This window comes from Candidozyma pseudohaemuli (assembly GCF_003013735.1).
Source record: "Candidozyma pseudohaemuli strain B12108 chromosome Unknown scaffold00003, whole genome shotgun sequence".
In the NCBI taxonomy this organism is placed as follows: domain Eukaryota; kingdom Fungi; phylum Ascomycota; class Pichiomycetes; order Serinales; family Metschnikowiaceae; genus Candidozyma; species Candidozyma pseudohaemuli.
In genome coordinates this window covers 754,184-775,269 of record NW_020194437.1, presented here as the reverse complement: position 1 = coordinate 775,269, position 21,086 = coordinate 754,184, and the positions used below count along the sequence as shown (strand labels likewise).

The 21,086-nt window shown below is 46.6% G+C and overlaps 10 protein-coding genes across 10 annotated transcripts; 6 read left to right on the top strand and 4 right to left on the bottom strand.

Moving 5' to 3' along the window:
* Positions 1-1,023: 1,023 nt before the first annotated feature.
* On the top strand, positions 1,024-2,436 carry C7M61_002101 (uncharacterized protein; the record flags this gene model as incomplete). The annotated part of the gene is made up of 1 exon (XM_024857487.1): positions 1,024-2,436. One exon carries the CDS (start codon positions 1,024-1,026, stop codon positions 2,434-2,436), a length of 1,413 nt encoding a protein of 470 aa, XP_024714623.1.
* A 43-nt stretch (positions 2,437-2,479) lies between these two features.
* POL1 (DNA-directed DNA polymerase alpha catalytic subunit) lies at positions 2,480-6,793 on the bottom strand (the record flags this gene model as incomplete). The annotated part of the gene is made up of 2 exons (XM_024857486.1): positions 2,480-5,537; positions 5,580-6,793. 2 exons carry the CDS (start codon positions 6,791-6,793, stop codon positions 2,480-2,482), a joined length of 4,272 nt encoding a protein of 1,423 aa, XP_024714622.1.
* Positions 6,794-8,030: 1,237 nt separating this feature from the next.
* VAM3 (SNAP receptor) lies at positions 8,031-8,828 on the top strand (the record flags this gene model as incomplete). The annotated part of the gene is made up of 1 exon (XM_024857485.1): positions 8,031-8,828. One exon carries the CDS (start codon positions 8,031-8,033, stop codon positions 8,826-8,828), a length of 798 nt encoding a protein of 265 aa, XP_024714621.1.
* A 97-nt stretch (positions 8,829-8,925) lies between these two features.
* On the top strand, positions 8,926-9,630 carry C7M61_002098 (uncharacterized protein; the record flags this gene model as incomplete). The annotated part of the gene is made up of 1 exon (XM_024857484.1): positions 8,926-9,630. The coding sequence occupies one exon, from the start codon at positions 8,926-8,928 to the stop codon at positions 9,628-9,630; it is 705 nt and encodes a 234-aa protein (XP_024714620.1).
* Positions 9,631-9,669: 39 nt separating this feature from the next.
* ATF1 (Atf1p) lies at positions 9,670-10,371 on the top strand (the record flags this gene model as incomplete). Its single annotated transcript, XM_024857483.1, has 1 exon — positions 9,670-10,371. The coding sequence occupies one exon, from the start codon at positions 9,670-9,672 to the stop codon at positions 10,369-10,371; it is 702 nt and encodes a 233-aa protein (XP_024714619.1).
* A 475-nt stretch (positions 10,372-10,846) lies between these two features.
* Positions 10,847-12,921, top strand: C7M61_002096 (uncharacterized protein; the record flags this gene model as incomplete). Its single annotated transcript, XM_024857482.1, has 2 exons — positions 10,847-12,883; positions 12,916-12,921. 2 exons carry the CDS (start codon positions 10,847-10,849, stop codon positions 12,919-12,921), a joined length of 2,043 nt encoding a protein of 680 aa, XP_024714618.1.
* A 146-nt stretch (positions 12,922-13,067) lies between these two features.
* C7M61_002095 (uncharacterized protein) lies at positions 13,068-16,379 on the bottom strand (the record flags this gene model as incomplete). Its single annotated transcript, XM_024857481.1, has 1 exon — positions 13,068-16,379. One exon carries the CDS (start codon positions 16,377-16,379, stop codon positions 13,068-13,070), a length of 3,312 nt encoding a protein of 1,103 aa, XP_024714617.1.
* A 236-nt stretch (positions 16,380-16,615) lies between these two features.
* On the bottom strand, positions 16,616-16,990 carry C7M61_002094 (RNA binding protein; the record flags this gene model as incomplete). The annotated part of the gene is made up of 1 exon (XM_024857480.1): positions 16,616-16,990. One exon carries the CDS (start codon positions 16,988-16,990, stop codon positions 16,616-16,618), a length of 375 nt encoding a protein of 124 aa, XP_024714616.1.
* Positions 16,991-18,094: 1,104 nt separating this feature from the next.
* On the top strand, positions 18,095-18,679 carry CUP5 (H(+)-transporting V0 sector ATPase subunit c; the record flags this gene model as incomplete). Its single annotated transcript, XM_024857479.1, has 2 exons — positions 18,095-18,108; positions 18,211-18,679. 2 exons carry the CDS (start codon positions 18,095-18,097, stop codon positions 18,677-18,679), a joined length of 483 nt encoding a protein of 160 aa, XP_024714615.1.
* Positions 18,680-18,822: 143 nt separating this feature from the next.
* On the bottom strand, positions 18,823-21,024 carry NUP85 (Nup85p; the record flags this gene model as incomplete). Its single annotated transcript, XM_024857478.1, has 1 exon — positions 18,823-21,024. The coding sequence occupies one exon, from the start codon at positions 21,022-21,024 to the stop codon at positions 18,823-18,825; it is 2,202 nt and encodes a 733-aa protein (XP_024714614.1).
* Positions 21,025-21,086: the final 62 nt, after the last annotated feature.

The following is a 21,086-nucleotide window of genomic DNA, read 5'->3' as shown; positions in this document are numbered from 1 at the left end:
TGCAAGCACGGGGAGGCAAGATGTCTTTTTATTTTGGATTTTTGGATGAAATGGGGAAAAGGGGTTTGTAGGTTGAGGACAATGGTGATATGTTGATTTTGGTGGATTTCTGCGAGGTTGGAATATGGCAGTCTGTGAGGTGCTGCGCAAATCGGCCTAGGATATATGGTAATATATGGCATTTTGAGGTGCTTCAGATGGAGTTGGTGATATTCTTTTGAAGATATTCTATTTGGCAAAAAAATGTTTGGGTGTGGGTGTGGGTGTGGTTGTTGGAAGTTCTGGTGTGTTGTTTCATGACTTCTGTAAGTGAGGTAGTCGACTCCCCTTGGATGAAGGTAAACCCCAATACCGAGCAGCTTTTGACTCAGTATGCTAATTTCTCGAATTCACATTGAAGCTTGGACACTGCAATCTATGTAAAAACTTGAAAATCGCTTACATTGTGCGGTTCAGTTCAAATGGTAACCATGTTCCAGATAGCGCACACAGTGCCGTAGTAAGTACTCATCACCGATAGCTTTATACAACTTAACCTCGAATTATCATTCCTAAACATCAAGGGAAACTAATCCTCGCCTCGAACCACCGCAAGACCGATGTTGACCGCATCCTTCTCGGGCACATTGTGTACCTTAATCGACCTACAATGCGATAGAGAGCACATTGTTCGTGCCTCCTGGTGCTGGAATGTACAATTGTCCGAGAAACATGTTCCTAAGGGGTATTAAAAGATCTTTCAAGATAGTTATTGAAATTTGGTCACCGCCCCAGTCGAAACAACCAGGACCCTCAATCCACCAAGCCCCACCTCAATCACCCTACAAACACCACCACCAAATGACATCAACCAGATTGCCCAACCAACGAATATCCCAAATCCTTCCGTACGGCTGCTCTTCCCCGCTTCACCACAATCCACTGCTTCACCACGGCGTCATGCCCGAAGGAGACCCTCTTCGCAGTCTCATTTTGCAGCCATTTAAAGGCGCTTCTGTGTTGGCGATTTTCCCCCACACCACCATGACTCTTCTTAGAGAACTCCCATTTTACTCTCGTAAAGTAGAGAAAACTTCGCCTTTTGACGTCAGCGAGCTCTTGCGGGGCGGCCACCAAAACAACAAGCTTCCCTTGGATGGCATCGTTGGGTTCCATGCCATACGTTTTGCAACCTCGAACGCCAAAGAGATGGCCCGCTTTTTCGAGTTGTCTCTTGGATTCAAAGAGGTCGCCTACAGAGGCTTGGAGTCTGGATCCGTGGCTCTAGCAGCCCATGTCTTGAAAAAAGACGAATGTGTATTTGAGGTGATCAACACCTTGGGTCGAGGAGACCTGAGACCAGGATCCAGAAATGCCAAAGCCGGGCCGCCAAATTTCGAAAAACAGCCTGTTACGCTCCAGGTCCGTGGAGGCGGCACCTCCTTCCACGAATTGGCCAAGGCTGCAGAACAATTGGCCTACGATGCTAAGGAAGCTACAGAGATTGATCGTTTTGTGAATGCACATGGTATGGGTGTCATGGACGTTTCTTTTGCCGTGACGGACGCCAAAATAGCCTATAAAAAAGCAATTGAGGCCGGCGCTGTCTCCTTAAGAGAACCAGTACTGGTCGAAGACGAAAACGGTGCAGTCAAGGTTGCCGTGGTGGGTGTTCCAGGGTCCGATCTTCGCCACACCTTGGTGCAAAATATCAACTTTACCGGGCCATTTTTGCCTCTCTACCGGGACTCCTTGGTCACAGACTTGGCCGAAGGCAACCCGGTGCCGATATTTGCCGTGGACCACTGCGTTCAGAACTTCACCTGGGACGAAATGATGCCCTACGCCAGATTTTACGCTTCGGCGTTTGGATTCCACAAATTTTGGTCGGTCGATGAACAGGATGTGTCGACTGGCGCCACGGCGTTGAAATCCATCGTGATGGCTTGTGCAAACGGGAAAGTCAAGATGCCTATTAATGAGCCTGCAAAGGGCAAGATGAAGGGCCAGATTGAGGAGTTCTACGAATTCTACAAAGGCCCTGGCGTTCAGCATATTGCTCTCAGAACAAGAGATATTCTTCAAGTGGTCAAGGGAATGCGTTCCAGAGGTATCGACTTCAACACCATCTCTGAAACATACTACACCAACTTGGAGGAGCGTTTGGCCAAGGACGACATTGAGCTTTTCGAGTCGTTTGAAGAGTTGAAGGAACATCATATTCTTGTTGATTTTGACCCGGCGTCAAAGTACAAAAACAAACGGGGCAGGAATTCGTGCCACTACATCCTCCAGATCTTCACCAAACCGCTTCACGATAGGCCTACGTTGTTCTTGGAAATCATCCAACGACATCACCACAACGGTTTTGGAAAGGGCACGTTCAAGGGCTTGTTTGAGACCATCGAAGCTCAACAGAAGCTCCGTGGCACCTTGGTCCCCTCGGCGTTGATGTAAGTATGTCAATATAATTCCTTTATTCCCTGCTAGTATACAAACGTTAGACCATGAACTCGAAAATGCTCCTCATGTTCACGTACCGGCGACCACAGTCGGCCAAGTACTTGTTGACCACCTCTCTGCAATGCTCAAACATTGCTCTGTTCTGCTCCGCAAGAGCGTTCAACTGACCCGTGCTCAACTCCGGTGCCACCATGTCCTGGTCGTAGATGATGGGTCTCAACTTCTTCTCCTTGGCCTTGACAACATCAAAGATTGCGTCAAAGTACAAGAGCTGGTTGTAGAGCGCCTTGTCGGTGTAGTTGTACCGCATGACTCCCTTGCAGCCGTGTGCTTTACCGGAACTGCCAATACACCTCTTACCATACACCGAAATTTGCCTCGTCTTGATCCCGCAAGCTGAGTCGTCGCAGATCACCCAGCCGGCGTAGTACAAGGCAAGGTGCTTTCTGATGGTGCTCTCGAGCTGCGAGGTCAACTTCAATGTGGGGAAGACGTAGTTACACTTCGAGCAGCAGACACCATTGAACGTGATCAGGTAGTCCTTGGAGGGCTGGATACCACCGAATCTGAAGTTGGCACCGCATCTGCAGTTAAGCACGAGGTAGCTGGACTGTCTGAATCTCTCAATGTCGGTGATGTTGGACTCGAGAGGAGCGATATCATTACCTCCCTCTTCGCTGTTTCTGAGCCTCATCACATACTTCCGGGTGTCAATGCCAAGCGAGGTTGCAACACGCATCATGTCAATACCGTCAATACGGTTCACAAGTCTTTCGACCGGAGCGTAAATCTGCTTCTCGAGGTAGAAGTCACTATCGGGCTTGAACAGTGACTTATTGGCCAACACCTCTTGCATGGCCCTCGACCTCTCAGCAGGGTTAGAGTTGTCCTCATCGTTCTGAGGAGCGGTGACAACGTACGTGATCACGCTACCTGCCTTGATGACCTTACCCAGCTTTCTAAGACGCAAGGCGACCTGGACAGGGGGCATGGTCTTTCCATTAGGATAGTTCGAGGGATCTTTCGAAAGACGGGTGTTGATCAGATACTTGTCGATGCTGACTTCGTTATTGCTGATCTTGCCCTTCATCTCCTCCAAATAGTTGTAGACAGTTGTAAGAGCTTCTTCTGGGTCCATGTCAGACAAGAGCTTCTGCAAGACAAATGTGGAAATCTCTTTCGACAATGGACAGTACTCACGACGTCTCATATCGAGACCCTTAACTTCCAATGCAGAAACCTCCTTGCCGGTCTTCCTGTCCAAGCTCACATTCATAGCAGCGTACTTTTTCTTAGCGTGCAACAACAACCTCTTGAAAACGTTATCCGTGTCAATCTCCAAAAGCTTGTATCTGTCGTTCACCTGAACCTTGAACTCATCACCAATCTTGAGAGCCTCTTGCAATGTATTAACACCAGTGTCAATCATGACAGAGTCAGTATCACCGTAGACAACTCTCAAACCAATCAGTTCAGCCAATTGTCTGGTGTCCATTAAAATCTCTCTACCTTTGTTGGTAACCAACATAGCCAAAGGTTTAGCATAGAATCTGGAGTTGACATAACCCAAACAACCATACATAGAGTTGGCAGTCAACTTCAATGCTTGCTGCTTAATATCGTATTGAGCACGCTCATGAACGGTATTTTTAGGGTTCTTCAAAAGCTTCTTAACTTCACGACGTCTCGAGACCAATGCATTCAACAATCTCGGCAAGACACCGGCTTCAGAGTCACGCTCAGGTATGCTAGGCAAGTCTCTCTCTTCATCGTGCGTGATATTGTAGGCATCACGCTCGACAGTAGTGAAACAAATGTTGAACTCCTGGATGATACTTGGATACAAAGAGTTGAAGTCCATGACCAAAATGTAGTTCTTGTGGAGACCCTTCTCAGGTTCGAAAACTAAACCACCCTGGAACTTGGGCTTCTTGTTCAGTGTCACTGTTGTTGCATCATCTTCATTCGCTTCAAGCTTCGCTTCTTGCTGATGGCTGGTGTTCTTGTGGTACTTGTCTTCCTTGTCAGGCACAATGTAGTTATTTCTCTTGAACTCATGCAACAAAATGTACTCGTTTCTACCAGCTCTTGTACCACTAAGGGTATGAGACCAAGCATTACCGGCCAAATTGGTCAATTGCTTGGAAAGCGACAAGATCTGGAGAGCAAATGCGATCTTGGCAGTGATCAGTACTTGAGTAATGTTCTCTTTGAGCGACATCATCAAGAATGCAGCATCTTCAGCGTATCGAGGGTTCTGGAAGTTGAGCTCGACGGCATTGTAGGTCTTCTGACAAACAACACTGTACATCTCAGGCAAGTCCCACGATTGACACTTGGTGGTCAACGACTGACCCAACTCGTTGGCGATATCACACAAAAGACGACCTTGGAAGATTTCACGAATGAGAAGATTGTTGTTGAAGCCATTACCCTTGCCAAATTTGTCAGGCCAAGACTTTCTGTTTCTTCTTCCCATTGCGGACCAGGTTCCGACTCTCAAATCGTGCATTCTGTGGACCAACACGTCCAAAGAGATATTCTCCAATCTGTGTCCAATAAATACATCTGGGTCTGCATTTTTAACAAGTGCAGCCAAACATCCCAACATAGATGCCTCGTTAGGCAAGGTCTTGAGATTCATCTTTTGTTTTTGGGCTTGCTGCTGCAAACCTGGTGGGAAACCAACGGCCCCAATTGGACGTACCAAAGTAACAAGATCATCGGGTTGAATGTTCTCATCAATAGGAGCATCTTGAGGCATGTTTCTATAAGTAGCCAAAGTGACACACGCGACTTCCTGTTTGTTCAACTTGGGGTTCATGAGAGTCTGAACAGAGATAGACGTAATGGTCAAATTAGGAGGCGGCATGTTCGAATTAACAATTGGTGTGACACAGGAGGGGGATGAAACGGCAGCTTCAACTTGACAGTGAGACGCGTTTTGGATAGCGCTGAAATCACCTTTCTTGATTTCCAACCAACAGGGACCCATGATATTTCTCTGCATGACAAAAGATTCAAAAATGTTGGTGTTGGTACCAAAAATCCTGGAGAAAGTCTCACCTTCCAATTCTGAGGGCATAACCAAGTGCCTGTGCTTGTTGGTTTTGAAGGGAAGCAAAACCTTTAAATACTCTGCCTCTTTGGGGACGCCCGGAAGCTCAAACGCGTACTTCATGCGTTCTGGCTTAGCTCTGAGACTTTCAAGACCGTAGTTTTCCATGAGAATAGGAGAGATCTCCTCGTGCACATCCATAGCACTGACTGGCTGCGTAGTTTCCTGACCATCGATAAGGCGGTACTTTCTAGGCAAGATGTAAAGTTCTCTGCACAAGTCATTGACCTGGACGACACCAGAGACCAACTTGTTGTCCTTCGTGAGTACCTTACCGAAAAGGAGAAGGGAGCTGTCGGCTTCGGCGTAGTCCAACCAGAACATCTTGAATGAGTCGTCTTCACTGACAGTGTCCTCGTCTAGCTTTTCGGTATGCGAGATGGCCGAGTAAGCTCTAGATGGAGAGGACGAAAGAAGACTGGAAGCTTTCACAGCGGAGATTGTTGCACCAGTGTTTCTAGCAGGGGCCGAAGCGCGTGGTCTTCTGGTCACAACAATGTCATCATCTTCGCTGTCATCGTCGACAGGATCAGGCTGCTCAGGTTTGATGGAAGCATCCAGGTTAGAAGACTTGACGTCGACTTCTTCGGCGGTCTCAACCGGAGTATCAGGGGTGCTTTCCTTACCACCCACATCGAAGTCCTCACCCGAATCCACGGTAGTATCGAAGGCATCGAGCTCGGGCTCCTTCTTGACCTTCTTCTTGTCACGCGAAGCGGTGGAGAAGCTGAAAGCAGACGCGTTGGACTTCTTGTTTTTGGGTGCAGCGGTGCCAAAGGGCGAAAACACATTGGCCTTCTTGGGCTTCACGTCAAAGTCGTCCAAGATATCGTCAATGGCGGCGTTCTTTGCAGGCTCGGCCTTCTTCGAAGCTGCTGCTGGCGCAAAGAAGTTGTTGATCTGCGCCGTCTTGGCCACCTTCACGGGCTTCTGCTGCTTCTTCTTTCTCTTCTTCGTACCCACTTCTTCCACTTCCTCCTCGTCAGAGTAGTAATTGGGCCGCGTCGCGTCGTCCCATTCGTCCACACCGTTGTCAACATAGCCCTCGCCGTTGTCGTCGACAATAAAGTCGTCGTTCATCAACTGATCTCTCTTATGTTGTCTGTAGGTGTCTTCGTCAACCTCATCGTAGATGAACTCGTTTTCTTCATCCAGGACGGCCGCTATGGTACCGGTCCGCCGGGCCTCTCTGAGCCGCTTGAGCTTGTCTCTTTTGGCGGCTCTAGACAGCATTTATCGGGTTTGCTGTAAAAAGAGATGGTGGTTGTAGTAGAACGCGGTACGCGATTCTACGCGCTATCAACAACCTGCATCAGCGTGGAGGCATCAGGTACTAGTTGGTGCAAAATGGGGCAATCAATGGGAGGCACTTAGAGTGAATAAAAATGGTCTTTTTTAATTAGTTGAGTTTGAATTGCTTTGTGAAAATGCATATATTTGTATGTTGATCTGATAGTGGGAGATGCTTTGATGCGTGGTTGCAAAACGTGGTATGCGCTCTAGATGAAGGCCTACACAGTTGAGGATATGGTGGTTTGAGTATGTCATTGAAGCGCGTTCACAAAACATTCGTCATACAAAAGCGCCGATTTCATAGGAGGTAATTGGATTTATTGCATTGGTCTAAATATACGGGGAAATAGAAGGACTGCATTTCTTGTACCTGGAAGGCTTTGTAAGAGTCCAGGTTTCCACATCTCCAAGGCAGTAAGTTCTTTCAATTCCTTGTTAGGTGGTTATTTCTGTTTAATCGCATGTTGGTTTATGAGACATGAAAGGACAATTTTCGCAAGTGGACAGCGAAGAAACACGGTACATTTCCACCAGTGTCATTGCTCCAGAATCGTATGTAATACACGTATTTCGGAGCACCATCAAACATGGGAAGTACAATTGGATGAGCTTTTGATTCTACTTCTTATGCAAAATTGATAGAACTGTTGGTCTAACGATTTGGTATTTCATCTAGATTGATTACGGTCCGAATTCAATGGCTGCGAAATTTCAAATCCAGCCAACTGACAGACACAGCATGTTGAAAAAGGTTCAAAAAAAGACCCACCCCGAGTTTCAGCAATCTCGTCATATAAAACGAAGCATAAACTTACAATTGACTTTGTCAAAAAAAAGTGGTTAAAGACAACCTCAATATGGTACTTGAGCCAGCCCCTCCTTTATCCACATGTTTCACTACCTTCCAAACCAACTACCAATCATAGAAAATCATACAAAAACCTCCAAGAATCAAAACCCCATCATTGTTTAAAAAGCTTCCCAAAGTTCGAAATCCACGGTTTTGTCGTGTAACCTCAACCATAACCGCCGTGTAACTGCTTGACCTGCATTTCCTTATCTCACAATACATACACATCCATCTATAAATACTACCCACATAGACGCCATACCCTCCAATACGTTCCAAAATATTCCCATAATCCATACACCCATACATTCCTGATATAACCACCACATGTCATTTGCTAACTACGACCTCGAGGCCCAGAAACCTGCCTCCACAAATGGTGGCGGGTCCGAACTCGACAAGATCTTCTCCTCCACATCCACACAAATCCAGACATTCGGCTCTTTGATATCACAGTTTAACTCCCAACGTAGACTCGTGGGTAGCAAAAGAGATAGCGCCAAGCTTCGAGAAAAGCTTGATTTGCTCCAGACCAAAATCGCCGGTTTGGATGCTGCTATAGCAGGACTCACGGTCAACATCAACAAGGCAATTGACCAAAGCTTGGAAGTTACTGAGCGTCAGACAATGCAAAAAGAGAGGATTTCTCAGGACTACGCCAGTCTCCATAAAAGTTTCAAAGAGGCGCTGGATCAGTATAACAGCAGAAAAACGGCTATACCGCTCAAGTCTTTAGATACAGAGGATACGCCGCTTTTGCAGAAACAGCCAGAGCAGCAGACTCAGCAGCAGCAGCAACTCACTCAAGAGCAGATCGACCAGACAGAGCTTCAGTACCACCTTCTTTTGACAGAAGAGAGAAACAGGGAGATTGACCGGGTGGCGGCCAGCGTCCAGGAAGTGAATTCCGTCTTCAAAGACCTCAGCACATTGGTCAATCAACAGGGAGAGCAGTTAGACACCATTGAAGAAAACGTGCAAGAGCTCCATGGCAACACGCAACAGGCTTCGCGTGAGCTTCACAAGGCTCATGAATACCAGAAACGTAAAGGCAAATGGAGCTGTATCTTGCTTATAGCGCTTCTGGTAATTGTTCTCGTGATAGTGTTGGCTGTGGTAAGCTGAGTCATATTCCGCGCCCTTATCGCACTGATGGTTTGCAGCCGTTGAATTGTATAGAGGCGGCGACTATTTAAGCCGTTGGGCTCGCTACTTTTTAGCCATGGCCGATCTTGTTATTGAGCGCCCTTTGGGCAATAACGAGAACTTCTTCCGCTGCAGAAATGCTGTGGGGTTTTACCAGAACTTTGCCGCCATAGGCACCTATTCCGTGGATCTATCTAAGCAGGACAAGCTCGTCTACGCCGCATTGAGGAAGCTGATCTTGGACTACCACATACTCATTTGCAACGTGTTCAGGGACGAGGAGAAGCAGAATTCGATCTTCAGGCCGATAAAGAATGCCAAATTCGGTGATATCTATAAGAAGGAAGACGGCTCTGTTGGAGGAAAGGAGTGGCATGAGGCGTTCATCCGTCGTCTATGCTGCGATAAGCTTTGCAGTCTATACGAGGAGCTGCCCCTTTTCTGCCTCATTCTAGTTGGCCAAAGCACACTCGGTGCTGCTTTCGAGCACACACCATCTGACGGCGTTGTTGCACCGCAATTTCATGCTATCTTCTTGGACAATTTGGCTTACTGTGCTGATCCTGCAAACCACGGTGAATTCGAGGAAAGCTATGGCACGATTCCCGAGCTAATCACTCCCGACACCGTAATTTTTGACTCTGCTGTTGATTTGCAGTACATCAGAAACTCCTTGCCGCCACCTGTGGAAATGATCATGGAAGCAAAGCATCTAGACTACACGCACGGCGACGCAAATCACTACTCAACTACTCCACCAGTGGGATTTCCTGACAAATGACCTGGAAGATTCCCGGCGTCGCTTAATGCCACTAAGATAATGAGGTTAGTCCATCTTGATCCCGACCACTTCAGCAAAGTTTTGGCGGCTTGCAAGGCGGAAGGTGTCACATTCACTTCATACCTCGCTTGCATTCAGGCATTGACTTTCAATGCTGTCTACGGCGATGACCATCACACGTCTGCAATGATCGCCGTGACTCTTAGACGTTTCCTTTCACCTGATGCTGTGGATGAGCCGTACAAGCAAATAATAACCAAAGAGAACTACAAGATGTTTGGAAATTTTGCTCATATGGGTCTTCCACATTTGTTTGAGCCCGTTAAGGAGTTTTCATGGGAGCTTGTCAAAAAGGTGAACCTTGAATTGAAGCAGACTGTTGCCAATCGGCGATTGCTCAACACCCAAAAAGCATTTGCTGAAGCTGCTTCAGAGTACGAAGAAAACAAGCATCTCTTCTCGGGCATAGTGGGCGCTAATAAGGCGGATGCCATCAAAATCTCCAATGTGGGTGCGTACAATTTCCCCGTCTACAAGCTCGAAGGACAAGACCTCACGGTCGATGACATCATCTTCTCCCAAGATATGGCCCCCGGGGCCTCTGACTTCGTGCTCAACGTGGTCTCATGTCCAAGAGGAGGTCTCAACATCGTGATGTCATACTTCGAGGGGGAAGACAACATAGAGAGTCTCCATCAGGAGCTCGAACGCAACTTGCAAAAGTATGCGGCAAAAGTCTAGACGGTTGAATCCAATATTTATCGCATAGGTGTCTCATATCAAAAGCATCTAGATATGCAAGGCGACTAATAGTCCTGGCGCAGCTCGGATGCAAAACCACCCAGCCTTGCACGCAAAGAACCAATCAAATTTTACACAAAAATGACAGTTCACCCTCATTGTATTTTTTTTCGAGCACTTTGTTTTTTCAGGGTATAAATCTCGGCTCCGACTCTTTGACGTCTTCGCACTGATTGATCTGATAAACTGACGTGGCTTTTGACGTGCGTAGCTGTATCATTCACAGCAGCTACATAATATTTTTTCTCTCAGCCTCGTCGCCATTTACCCTTCTCCATAAATATTCAAAACCTCTCTTCTTACTTTTGTCTGAGACCCCATAGGTCCCGCTTCCAAAGCCCCCACGTCATGGTGCACGGGCTTATGCCAAGTATACTATGCGATATATCGGAAAGTCCACATCTACTTCTTCACAATGGAAGGCTACGAACATATAGAACTCCGATCCAAGCAAACAGGAGAATGGCTTCACCAGGAGAAAGTGCGTGCCGTGGCTCGGTATGACGACTTTGTCACAATCGACTGGATGGACGATGAATTGGAGGAACATCGAGAAAGACTAGCACGAAAGAGACCTGTAACTTCGTGGAAACAGCAGATTGTGCAAAACGCTCGAACGTGGCTTGTGCTTATGGCGATGGGAATTATCATTGGCGTCATTGCGCTGTGTCTTAATGTTATAACAGCCTGGCTAGCGCTGATGAGACTAGGCTACTGCTCACTGAACTACTATCTAAGTCAGGGCTTTTGCTGCTGGGACCAGGAGGAGGAATGTGATAATTGGAAGCCATGGCTGAAATTTGGATTTCTACGATACTTGGCTTACATCTTGTGGCTGATAGTGTTTCTGGGTATCGGTGCTTTTATTGTGAGACGCTTCGCTCCCGCTGCAGCTGGGTCTGGTATTTCTGAGATTAAGTGTATCGTGTCAGGCTTCGTCATGAAGGGCTTTTTGGGCTGGTGGACTTTGGCCATCAAGGGCTTGGGCTTGCCTTTGGCAATTGCACTGGGTCTCTCCCTAGGGAAAGAGGGTCCCTCAGTTCATTATGCTGTGTGTGTGGGTAATTGCATTGCGAAGCTTTTCAAGAAATACCGCCAATCGGCTTCAAAATCGCGTGAGTTCTTGACAGCTACGTCTGCAGCTGGCGTTGCGGTCGCTTTCGGATCGCCCATGGGTGGTGTGCTTTTCGCAATGGAGGAAATCGCCTCTGTGTTCCAACTTCTGACGCTTTGGAAGTCATACGTTTGCGCCCTTATCGCCGTTGCAACGTTATCTACACTCAATCCCTTCCGCACGGGTCAATTGGTCCTCTTTGAGGTTTCCTACCACAACGCATGGCACTGGTTTGACCTTCCATTCTATGCTCTTTTGGGTGCGTTCGGCGGTGTTTACGGTGTCATCGTCTCCAAGCTCAACAAGAGGGTAGCTGGCTTCCGTAAGAAATACTTGGTGCCATACGCTATCCACGAGGTCGTCACCCTTGCAATCATCAGTGCAGCTTTCAGCTACTTCAACCAGTTCTTGAAATTGGACATGACAGAGGTCATGCAAACCCTCTTCAACGACTGCTCCTCCGATTCGCTGCATGAATTGTGCAAGGCCGACTCGGGCAAAACCACACTTTTCCTTTCCTTGATAATTGCAACTTTGGGCAGATCCATCTTGACGATCGTCACATATGGCTGTAAAGTTCCCGCTGGTATATTCGTTCCTTCTATGGCTGCTGGTGCCACTTTTGGCAGAGCCATCGGTATCATTGTCGAGAAAATATATCAGGCTCATCCCGACTCCACTATATTTGCAACATGTGCACCTGATCAGACATGCGTCATTCCAGGAACATACGCTTTCATTGGCGCTGGCGCCGCTTTGAGTGGTATTACACATCTTACTGTGACTGTGGCTATCATCATGTTTGAGCTTACTGGAGCCGTGCGCTACATTATTCCTACCATGGTTGCAGTAACAGTCACTAAATTGATCAATGACAGATTTGGTCAAGGCGGTATCGCAGACCAAATGATTGTTTTCAATGGCCTTCCTTATATTGATCCAAAGGAGGAGTTCAGGTTCGATGCAACGGTGGCTGAAGCCATGTCCACGGTCACGGTCATCTTCACTGCCGACAGAGATTACTCAATTGCCCAAATTAAAACTATCCTAGAGAAAACTCCATACAGAGGGTACCCGGTTGTCATGTCTGAAGAGGCACCGGAAATTCTTGGCTATGTGACAAGGTCCGATTTGGACTATGTTGTGAGAACTCATGGCAACGAGAATGAGTGCTACTTCAAATCGTCACCCACTCCTGAATCATCAGGAGTTGATATGGCTGGAATCATCAACCCCGCCCCATTTGTCGTCAGCATCGACTGTACACTAGAATATCTCATGGATATCTTCGTTCGTCTTGGTCCTCGTCACGTTCTTGTTCAAAAAGACGGACTCTTGGTTGGTTCCATTACACGGAAAGACATTCTCAGATATGAGCACACCACTCATGAATTGCATAACCCTACTACCTACGATAATCTTGATGCTGTGGTTTGGAGCAGATTCGAAATGCTAGGGGCCTATTTTAGCTCTGCGGCATCTCGTGCCGGTTTCCAGAGGGTACCTAATATGGACTGATTCATCAGTTCTTCCACTTGCCGTGATCCTTATAACTCTGGTACAAGTTCTTGAAATAGACCTTACCCAGCAGGTCAAGGAGTTGGTTGACGAGTTGCAACTCGACCTTTGACAAAAGCCCAAAGACACTGTAGATACCGGGCATCAATGCGTCCGTGACGGAGCTCTTCAACGGCGCAGACACTTGCATATGCACATAATTAATCAACAAAACGTGTGCCTGTTTTCGGATGGCTCTTTTGTAGATGGCTGACTGAGAAGTGAGAGAGTCATTCTCCTTGGTGGATCTTTGGATCGGAGGCTCACTGAGCGTTACCAAGATTCTTCCAAACACAGTAGCATCTTCATTAGTCACATCTTTTCTAGTAAGGTGTTTCATGGCCTCCACGAGGATCGCCACGAGAAGGTGGTAACGTGAAGTAAGTCTGAAACGATGAAACAACACAATGTATGATACAAGACTGATGGCTGCTATGAAGACAGTAGATCTGTCACGATGCTGGCTCTTCTTGAAAGCAATACCAACAGTAGCCAAGATAAGCTCAACAGAATACTGAGAAACAATCCACACATGATCCGAGAGCATGACGGTCAATGCAGAAAGAAATCCAACGATGGTTTGCTCTTCCTCTATGTCTTCTATGCGCAGACTGATAACCAGGATTGTGGAAACAAACAACTTGGAGTGTTCCTTTTGATGAGTCTTGTCAAGGTGATGAGCAAGTGTAGAAAGTAATCTCACCGTTGCGTCCAAATATGGTGGATTAGCATCTTCACAAGATGCGAGTAAATGCAAGTATAATTCGTAAAAGTCTTCTTGAGACAATGTCTTGAAGAATGCTGAAAGGCTATCCATAAGCCCAGGGGAGTCCAATTGTAGAGCTAAGTATAAGCTGCAAAGGAAAAGAGCGCCGTGGAGATCGCTGGTTGATGTTTTTGTAGCGAGAACAAAAAGACTTGATTTCGTCTGTGTACTCAAGTCTTTCTTGCCTGCTGCTTTGAGCAATGCTTTCAACAGTGCTCTAACTTTGTCGGAAAGTGGTGATGGGAGATTCGCAAGAACGTTAATCTCTTCATCGGAAATATCTTTGTTCTTGGTGATAAAATTGACATAAGCGTCACAAAGCTCTTCAAAAGAAGCTTGGAAGTTGGGGTCCTTGGATCTTTTGCCATTGAGTACAACCTGAGAGAGTCTGATATCAGCGGCAGAAGGCTTCTTCTTTAATGCCTTGAGTAAATGCTTGAGTGTGTTGTTGACAAAGTCAGCAGATGCAGAGTCCTTGAAACGAGTTATGTGACCATTCCAAACGAGCTGAGAGATCTGCGTGGTGAGTTCAGAATTGTCGGATGCAGTGAACTTCTTAAAAAGGTCAAGGTCTTTCTCAAGAATCGAGGACCCATTTGCGTCCTCATAGACATGCCTGAGGATGATCTTTGCCTCATCATCCTTCAAAGCATCCTTGCATAGCTTGTCAGTGAAGGAGGAGAAGAACTTTCTGTAGATTGTCGAGGGCATCATGCAAAAAAGATTCTTTGTGTATGGGAACTTTGGGTTGTTGGTGATAAAAGAAGCAAGCGATGTCAAGAATCCAGGAAGTTCGTAGATGAGAGTTGCCTCGGTAGTGAAAAAGTTAAAAAACTGCTCACTAGAGCCCTCTGCTAACTTCTGGAGAAGTGCTGTGTTGATGGTATCAAACAGGTCAGTGAGAACAAGCCATCTCCTTGCGTAAGCATAAGCTTCATTGGTGCTGAGCTTCTTGACGAACTTTTCTATCTTCTTTTCCTTCAATGCTCCCAAATCACCTGTCAACTCGACAACCCTGAATGTCAAAAAGAAGTCGTACTTTGTAGACGGTCCATCAGGAATGACCTTCTTCAATATGTCATCAGTCTTAATCTCATCACCATAAATGCATAGAAGGTAGTAAACCACCTGAGACCAGCCCTTCTGGAGGTACAACTCATCAGAAAAGGCCTTTAAGGACGTTTCTTGCTTGGAGACAGAGCATCGAAGGAGACCCCTCAAGAGAAGCACAAGTTTCTCCTTCTCACTGCTTTTCAATGCCTCCAGAATTAAGGTTGCAATCTGATTTCCTGAAAGCTCGTCACACTTGGAAGCCAAATGGTCCAAAACCTCATCGACCGAAAATGCTGAGTTAGCTTCCAATGCACGGGGATACACCTCTCCAATGAACTTGTCGAAATCTCTAGCAAGAATGTATCCCTGGGCCAAACTGGAGGCAACTGTACTTATATCCTCAGCACTAAGGCTCTTGCTTGCTTCTATGATGTCATCTGTCTTCTTTTGAGCTAGTTCAGGGCTCAAGGAGATTATGTGCCCCACAAGTCCCCATCTGATTGGTTGCCTTGTCATCTCTGTAGTGTACAATTGCTCAAAGAAGTCAGTGGAAAGCGCCCTATTGACCTTGGCCAAGAAGTGAAGAAGCTTTTCCGACAATTGGCTAAACTTTTCGTTCTTGGTGATGCTAACAAAAACACTCTCACACGATGCAATGTCTGTAGCAGCCAAATTGCGAATTACCTCGTGGAAAAGGTACTCCACAGCAGCGTCTGTGAGACCATCATAAGCTGTGACGTCGTCCATATGAGAGCAAAGCGTTTTGGCAGACTCTACCTCGAAAAGGAATGTTCTGTTCTGCTGAGCAAGAAGGTCCACCGTTGGTTTGAGCGATGCATCCACATCGGAAGATAGGAAATTAAGAAGGTGTGGAAGCACGCTGGCAAAGTACCTTGCCGTACTTTTCTTAGTTGGCTTGTAGTTTGAAGATTGTCTAGGAAGCTCAAAAAGCTGGATCACCACAGGTGTCCAATGGTTCACTCTATCAGTAGTATGCTTCTCTAGCCATTCAGCATAAGCACCTAGAAGCCCAGTAACAGTGTACTCGTCTGCTTCAATGTAGCCAGATACAAGAAATTCGCCAACACAGGCAAACATTGCATCCAAGGCATCGGCCTCAGCTTGTTCTATAACACTGGTCATGATGGGTACCAACTTGACTCTGCGAAAGCTTCGACTTCTAGCATCGAGATCCAACGGCAGCTGGCCCATAAGATGCCAAACAGTGCCCCATAGCGTCCAGAGCAGTGGCTCGAGCTTCCATGATTTGAAGTCTTTCCCTGTGAACTCGTTCATACGATCGCATATTAGGTCAAACACAAAGTGGTGTTTATTGAGGAGAAAGACGTCGAGAGAGCCGCTCAAAAGAGCATCAGCCGTAGCGACGGCCTCCTGAGGCAGAACGCCCTTCGACCTGAGGTACTTGGTGGTGCCCTCGGCGGTCTTTAGTTCAACCATGTAGATGATACTACTGTGATGCGATGCGCTATATTTTTCGCGATGGAGATGAGATTACAGAATACCTACATTGGCAGTGAAACATTGTGAATACAGTTGTTTATTAGGATAAAGAAGGCCGAGTGTGACTAAATGGACAGCAGCTTATTGGCTACCAACCGGAGAAGCCGAAGCCTCAAAGGCTAAGCTCCTCCAGCCAGCTCTACACCTTGATACCCCAGATGCTATTATACAATCTAAATTAACAAAGTCTCGATCTTGTCCTTAATACCGTAGATCTGGTTCTTGATCGAGGAGGCGTCGTTGGAGGTGACAGAGGCAGCGATGACGGCTCTGGAAACACCACAAGCTCTGCCCAAGGCAGTCTTGGATGGCACGAAAACGTAAGGCACGTTCTTGTCCTCACACAACAAAGGCAAGTGCAACAAGATCTCAATTGGCTCAGTGTCAGCAGCCATGATGATGAACTCAGAGATACCTCTGTTCAAGGTCTTGGTGGCCTCGTTAGCACCCTTCTTGAGCTGTCTCAAGTTCTGGGACTGGGAGACGACGTCCAAGATCTGCTGGGTCAAGGCCGAGTCGGCCAAAGGGAAGGCTTTAGGGTTAGACATTGTTGATTAGGCTCCTTGCAAAATAGCTCACCGATAGAGAGAAGAAAAAAAAAGCTCTGGTGCGAGATGAGGTTGGTGTGTGGTGTGTATGCAGGAGTGGCAGTATGGACCTTTAGAGGGATGGGCTGAAACGGTGTAAAGTGGGTGGATTTGGGATTTTAATTATCGGTATATGGAAGAATATGATGGGTGGCTAGAGGTGGGTGGTTATTTTGTCCGATGTAGGTATCAGTTAGTTTTATTCTTCCGATGGTTGCCAAATCAGGTGTTACCTATAGAACAGGCCATTCAGGTGGCCCAAATAATGCCATTTCCCTCTAGTAGGACATCAGCAGCCAAGGTTAAGTACATCTTCAGCTAAGCTCATGGATTTTCACCCTTGTTGTTCGTTATTTATTTACCTATGTCTTATGAAACGGCTCCAACGTACTTATTGACATCAAATGCATACTTCCGTTATAGAATTATGTATTTTTGTTCTCTAGGCGAACGGAATACACACTGTATTCATTAAAGAGCCGTTTTTGAAGGAAAAAGAAGTATTATATATTGATCGTTTGTACCGTCAGTTCATGGTATTCCTCAACACTACCTACTGTGCCTAATTTCGCAGCCATTTCATAGCAACACCTAATCAACACAAACCTCACATCAATTCATAAAGTCACAACCACTTATTAAAAGCCAAAGCAATAATCCACCAAGTTGATGAAATCCCCACCGCCATCAAATCACCAAAATCAATTCAACCCCGCCCGACCATATATGACATGAGTGCTGCTGAAACCTACACCACCCAAACTCCCACCCTTTCCACCACCACACTACCCCAATTGCAAATTTCAACCCACACCAAAAAACTCAATCTCCCAAATACCAACAAAAACCCTCAAATCCCCCCAAACTCTCCTGGATCACCCAAATCTCCCATCCAGCCTGTGGTTAACTGAGCCGTGCGTAATCTCAAGCACATGGGCCTGCACAGCACAGCACACCGCTCACGGACCCCGAGAAAAAATTACGTCTCTTGTTAGCCACCTGTAATCTATCGGTTGACTTGTCGCTACAATTCACCTCATCCATCTGTGCCACTAACTCAGAATAATGTCCGACTTGTGGTATGTACATTGAAGGCAATTTCAGATCCCCCCGGGCCAGCCACGTTGGCCAATTCGTGGGATCGCTTATCGTCACCGCAATCTTGATACTAACAATTATAGCCCAGTCTACGCTCCATTCTTTGGTGCCATCGGCTCCACTGCCGCCATCGTTTTCACCTGTTTCGGTGCTGCTTACGGTACCGCTAAGTCTGGTGTTGGTGTGTGTGCCACCTGTGTCTTGAGACCTGACTTGTTGTTCAAGAACATTGTGCCTGTCATTTTGGCTGGTATCATTGCCATTTACGGTTTGGTCGTGGCCGTCTTGTTGACCGACGGCTTGTCCCAGAAGATGGCCTTGTACTCGGGCTTCATCCAGTTGGGTGCCGGTTTGTCCGTTGGTTTGGCTGGTTTGGCTGCTGGTTTTGCCATTGGTATCGTCGGTGACGCGGGTGTCAGAGGTACCGCCCAGCAGCCCAGATTGTTCGTCGGTATGCTTTTGATTTTGATTTTCGCCGAAGTCTTGGGTTTGTACGGCTTGATCGTCGCCTTGTTGTTGAACTCTAGAGCCAGTCAGGACGTCACCTGTTAAGACTCCTCCAAAATAGGATCATCTCCTTCATCAACTGTCATTGACCGTCATATTTACATTCTGTTTCTTTTTCATTTCTATCCCACCTTGTAGGCGAGGCAATGATCGGTTTCCCTATACATTATCGAAATAGATGAAATATTCTACTGCTTAATGTAGACCCTGCCAATTGTCATTGCAATGTCGTTGCGGAGGCGCTTGACCAATGCTTTCACAGTCTCAGGTATCGTCTGTCCCTTTGCTTGCAACACCTTTCTCCAGTCGTGCTCGCTAGGTACTTCATCGGCACTCTCCACCGCAAATGCATACAATTTCGAAGTTTCCTCCGATTCCTCCTTCACCAGCATCTCGAACGAGTCTAAAAGCTCAATCATCACTATAAGATCTGGTAGAGCGAGCTGTGGCAGGGAAAACAACGGAAGGAGCTGTGCAAATAGAAGTGGCACGAACTTCTTAGGCATGAACTTGAATCTTATCAAGTGGAATAGACGAGATATGTTTTTCTTGAAAGCACGTTCGTCATCAATGGCATTAAGATATTCCACCAACACAGCATATGGCGCAATGCACTGGCGAATGACCGGATGGACCTCGAACGATGGGTCCACTTGACGAGCAATAATATTATTTAAAAGGTCGTCTTCGGTAGGAAGGCAGTTCAAGAGAGCATCCTGGAAGAGAAGCTCCCACACAATGTGATGAATTCTCTCCATGGCCAGCGAAGATTCCTTTGAAGTGGAGGTTTCGTCGTAGCAGTTGACAAACATGTTGAGTGCCTCATATAAGTGACCGTCTTCCATCGACATCTTACCTTGTTGCAAATAGAGCTTCTTAGCGACCTCTGGAAGATTAAGTTTGGCACACACAGTGAGAGCCCACTCCATGTCGTCGTTTGTGTAACATTTGTAATGTGGCAAGAATTCAGCAACGATCTTGCGGTTTTTTAAATTAAAGTCAGCAGTCGGCGTAATCACTGGATGGAGGAAAAGACCAATACCCACGTTGGCAAGAGGGTGCACTTCAAAACACTCGAATGCATGCCTTGTGAGGAGATAGTCCGAAATGTACTTTTTGCTGATGTCGCCATCGTTGATAAACGATTCCTTGTAGGCGGCATTGTAGTAAGGAAAGAAAAGGCTTTTGAGCTCATAGAGTTTGCTGACGTAGGCCGCCGTGGCAGGATCATACTTGTCGAGATCTGTGACCACAAGAAGGGCCTTGCCCAGAGCAACGTGTGTGATGGCTTCCTCGAGATCGCTCTGATCGGCAGTGTTCTTCTCACTCATCGCAATCTCAAAGTAGTCCTGGTAGACACTGTCATCGTCACGAACTTGGAAGAGAGCAAGAGCCGCATAAAGTTCGTACCACTTCTCTGTGAAACCCGCCAAGGTCTTGGGTAGACCAGTGATGGCCCGGAGCAACTCATGTATCTGTCTGGCGATCACCAAATGCTTTTCGTCTTCAATGCCTTGTTTGAAATTCTTGAAGTTGTCTCTCAATTCGCAGGCGGTTCGCTTCCACTCTGGAAATTGCCCCTTCAAAGACATGGATGTGTAGCTGTCGACCAAAACTTGGAAATCAGCGATAATTGTGTACAATGGCGAGTCCTCTCCCAATTGCTGGTATTTTGAGGAGTCTATCGATTGAGCGGCGTGGCTAAACATACCACGTGTGAGTAGAGTACCCAAGTAGGTGGTCCAGAATTCGGGATGCAAGTATGGCTCTGGGGTGTTGTAGACAACTTCATCGACAAAGCTATCTTCAGGCTTTGGGTGGTACTCATTGACCCATTTCACAAGAAGCTCGGGTTTTTGGCGTTCCTGAAGAGGGAATTCGTTAGCCTGGATGAATTCAAGCAAGAACTGGAGGTCCAAGTATGCATCCAAGTCCTCATCCTGCAAATCATCTTTCACGGAGTCTAGAAAACGACTGTAGCTTTCCACAATTTTGGTAAATGCGTTGTTGATGCGGTTTGTTTTCTCCTCTTTCTTTGCATTCTTGGAAATCTCTCTCAGAGATGTCACGACACCCAATGGCTCTGTTTCCAGAGAATCCTCAGGAAGTATCTGAACATCATGGCTAGACAAGTCTTCAACAACCTTAAACAACGAGGAGATGTAGTCGAAATGAGCCTTTTGAAATGCATCAGGGGGTGCCAATGTTTTTTTGTATCGTTTGAGATCGAATTGGAACTTCAAGTCCTCATCCAGATGGAGCCATTCTGATACAGTGGGATACTCTTTTTCTTTGGGAGTTTCTGGAGAGCCTGACGAGCTCAACGACTCTGTATGAGTAGACGACGTATCGTCTGGAATATCTAGCATTTCTATGTCATCGAAATTCATTGTGTATAGGGTAACTTCAATTATCAACAGAGACTTCCAACATATGTTTTTCTGGTGCGAAC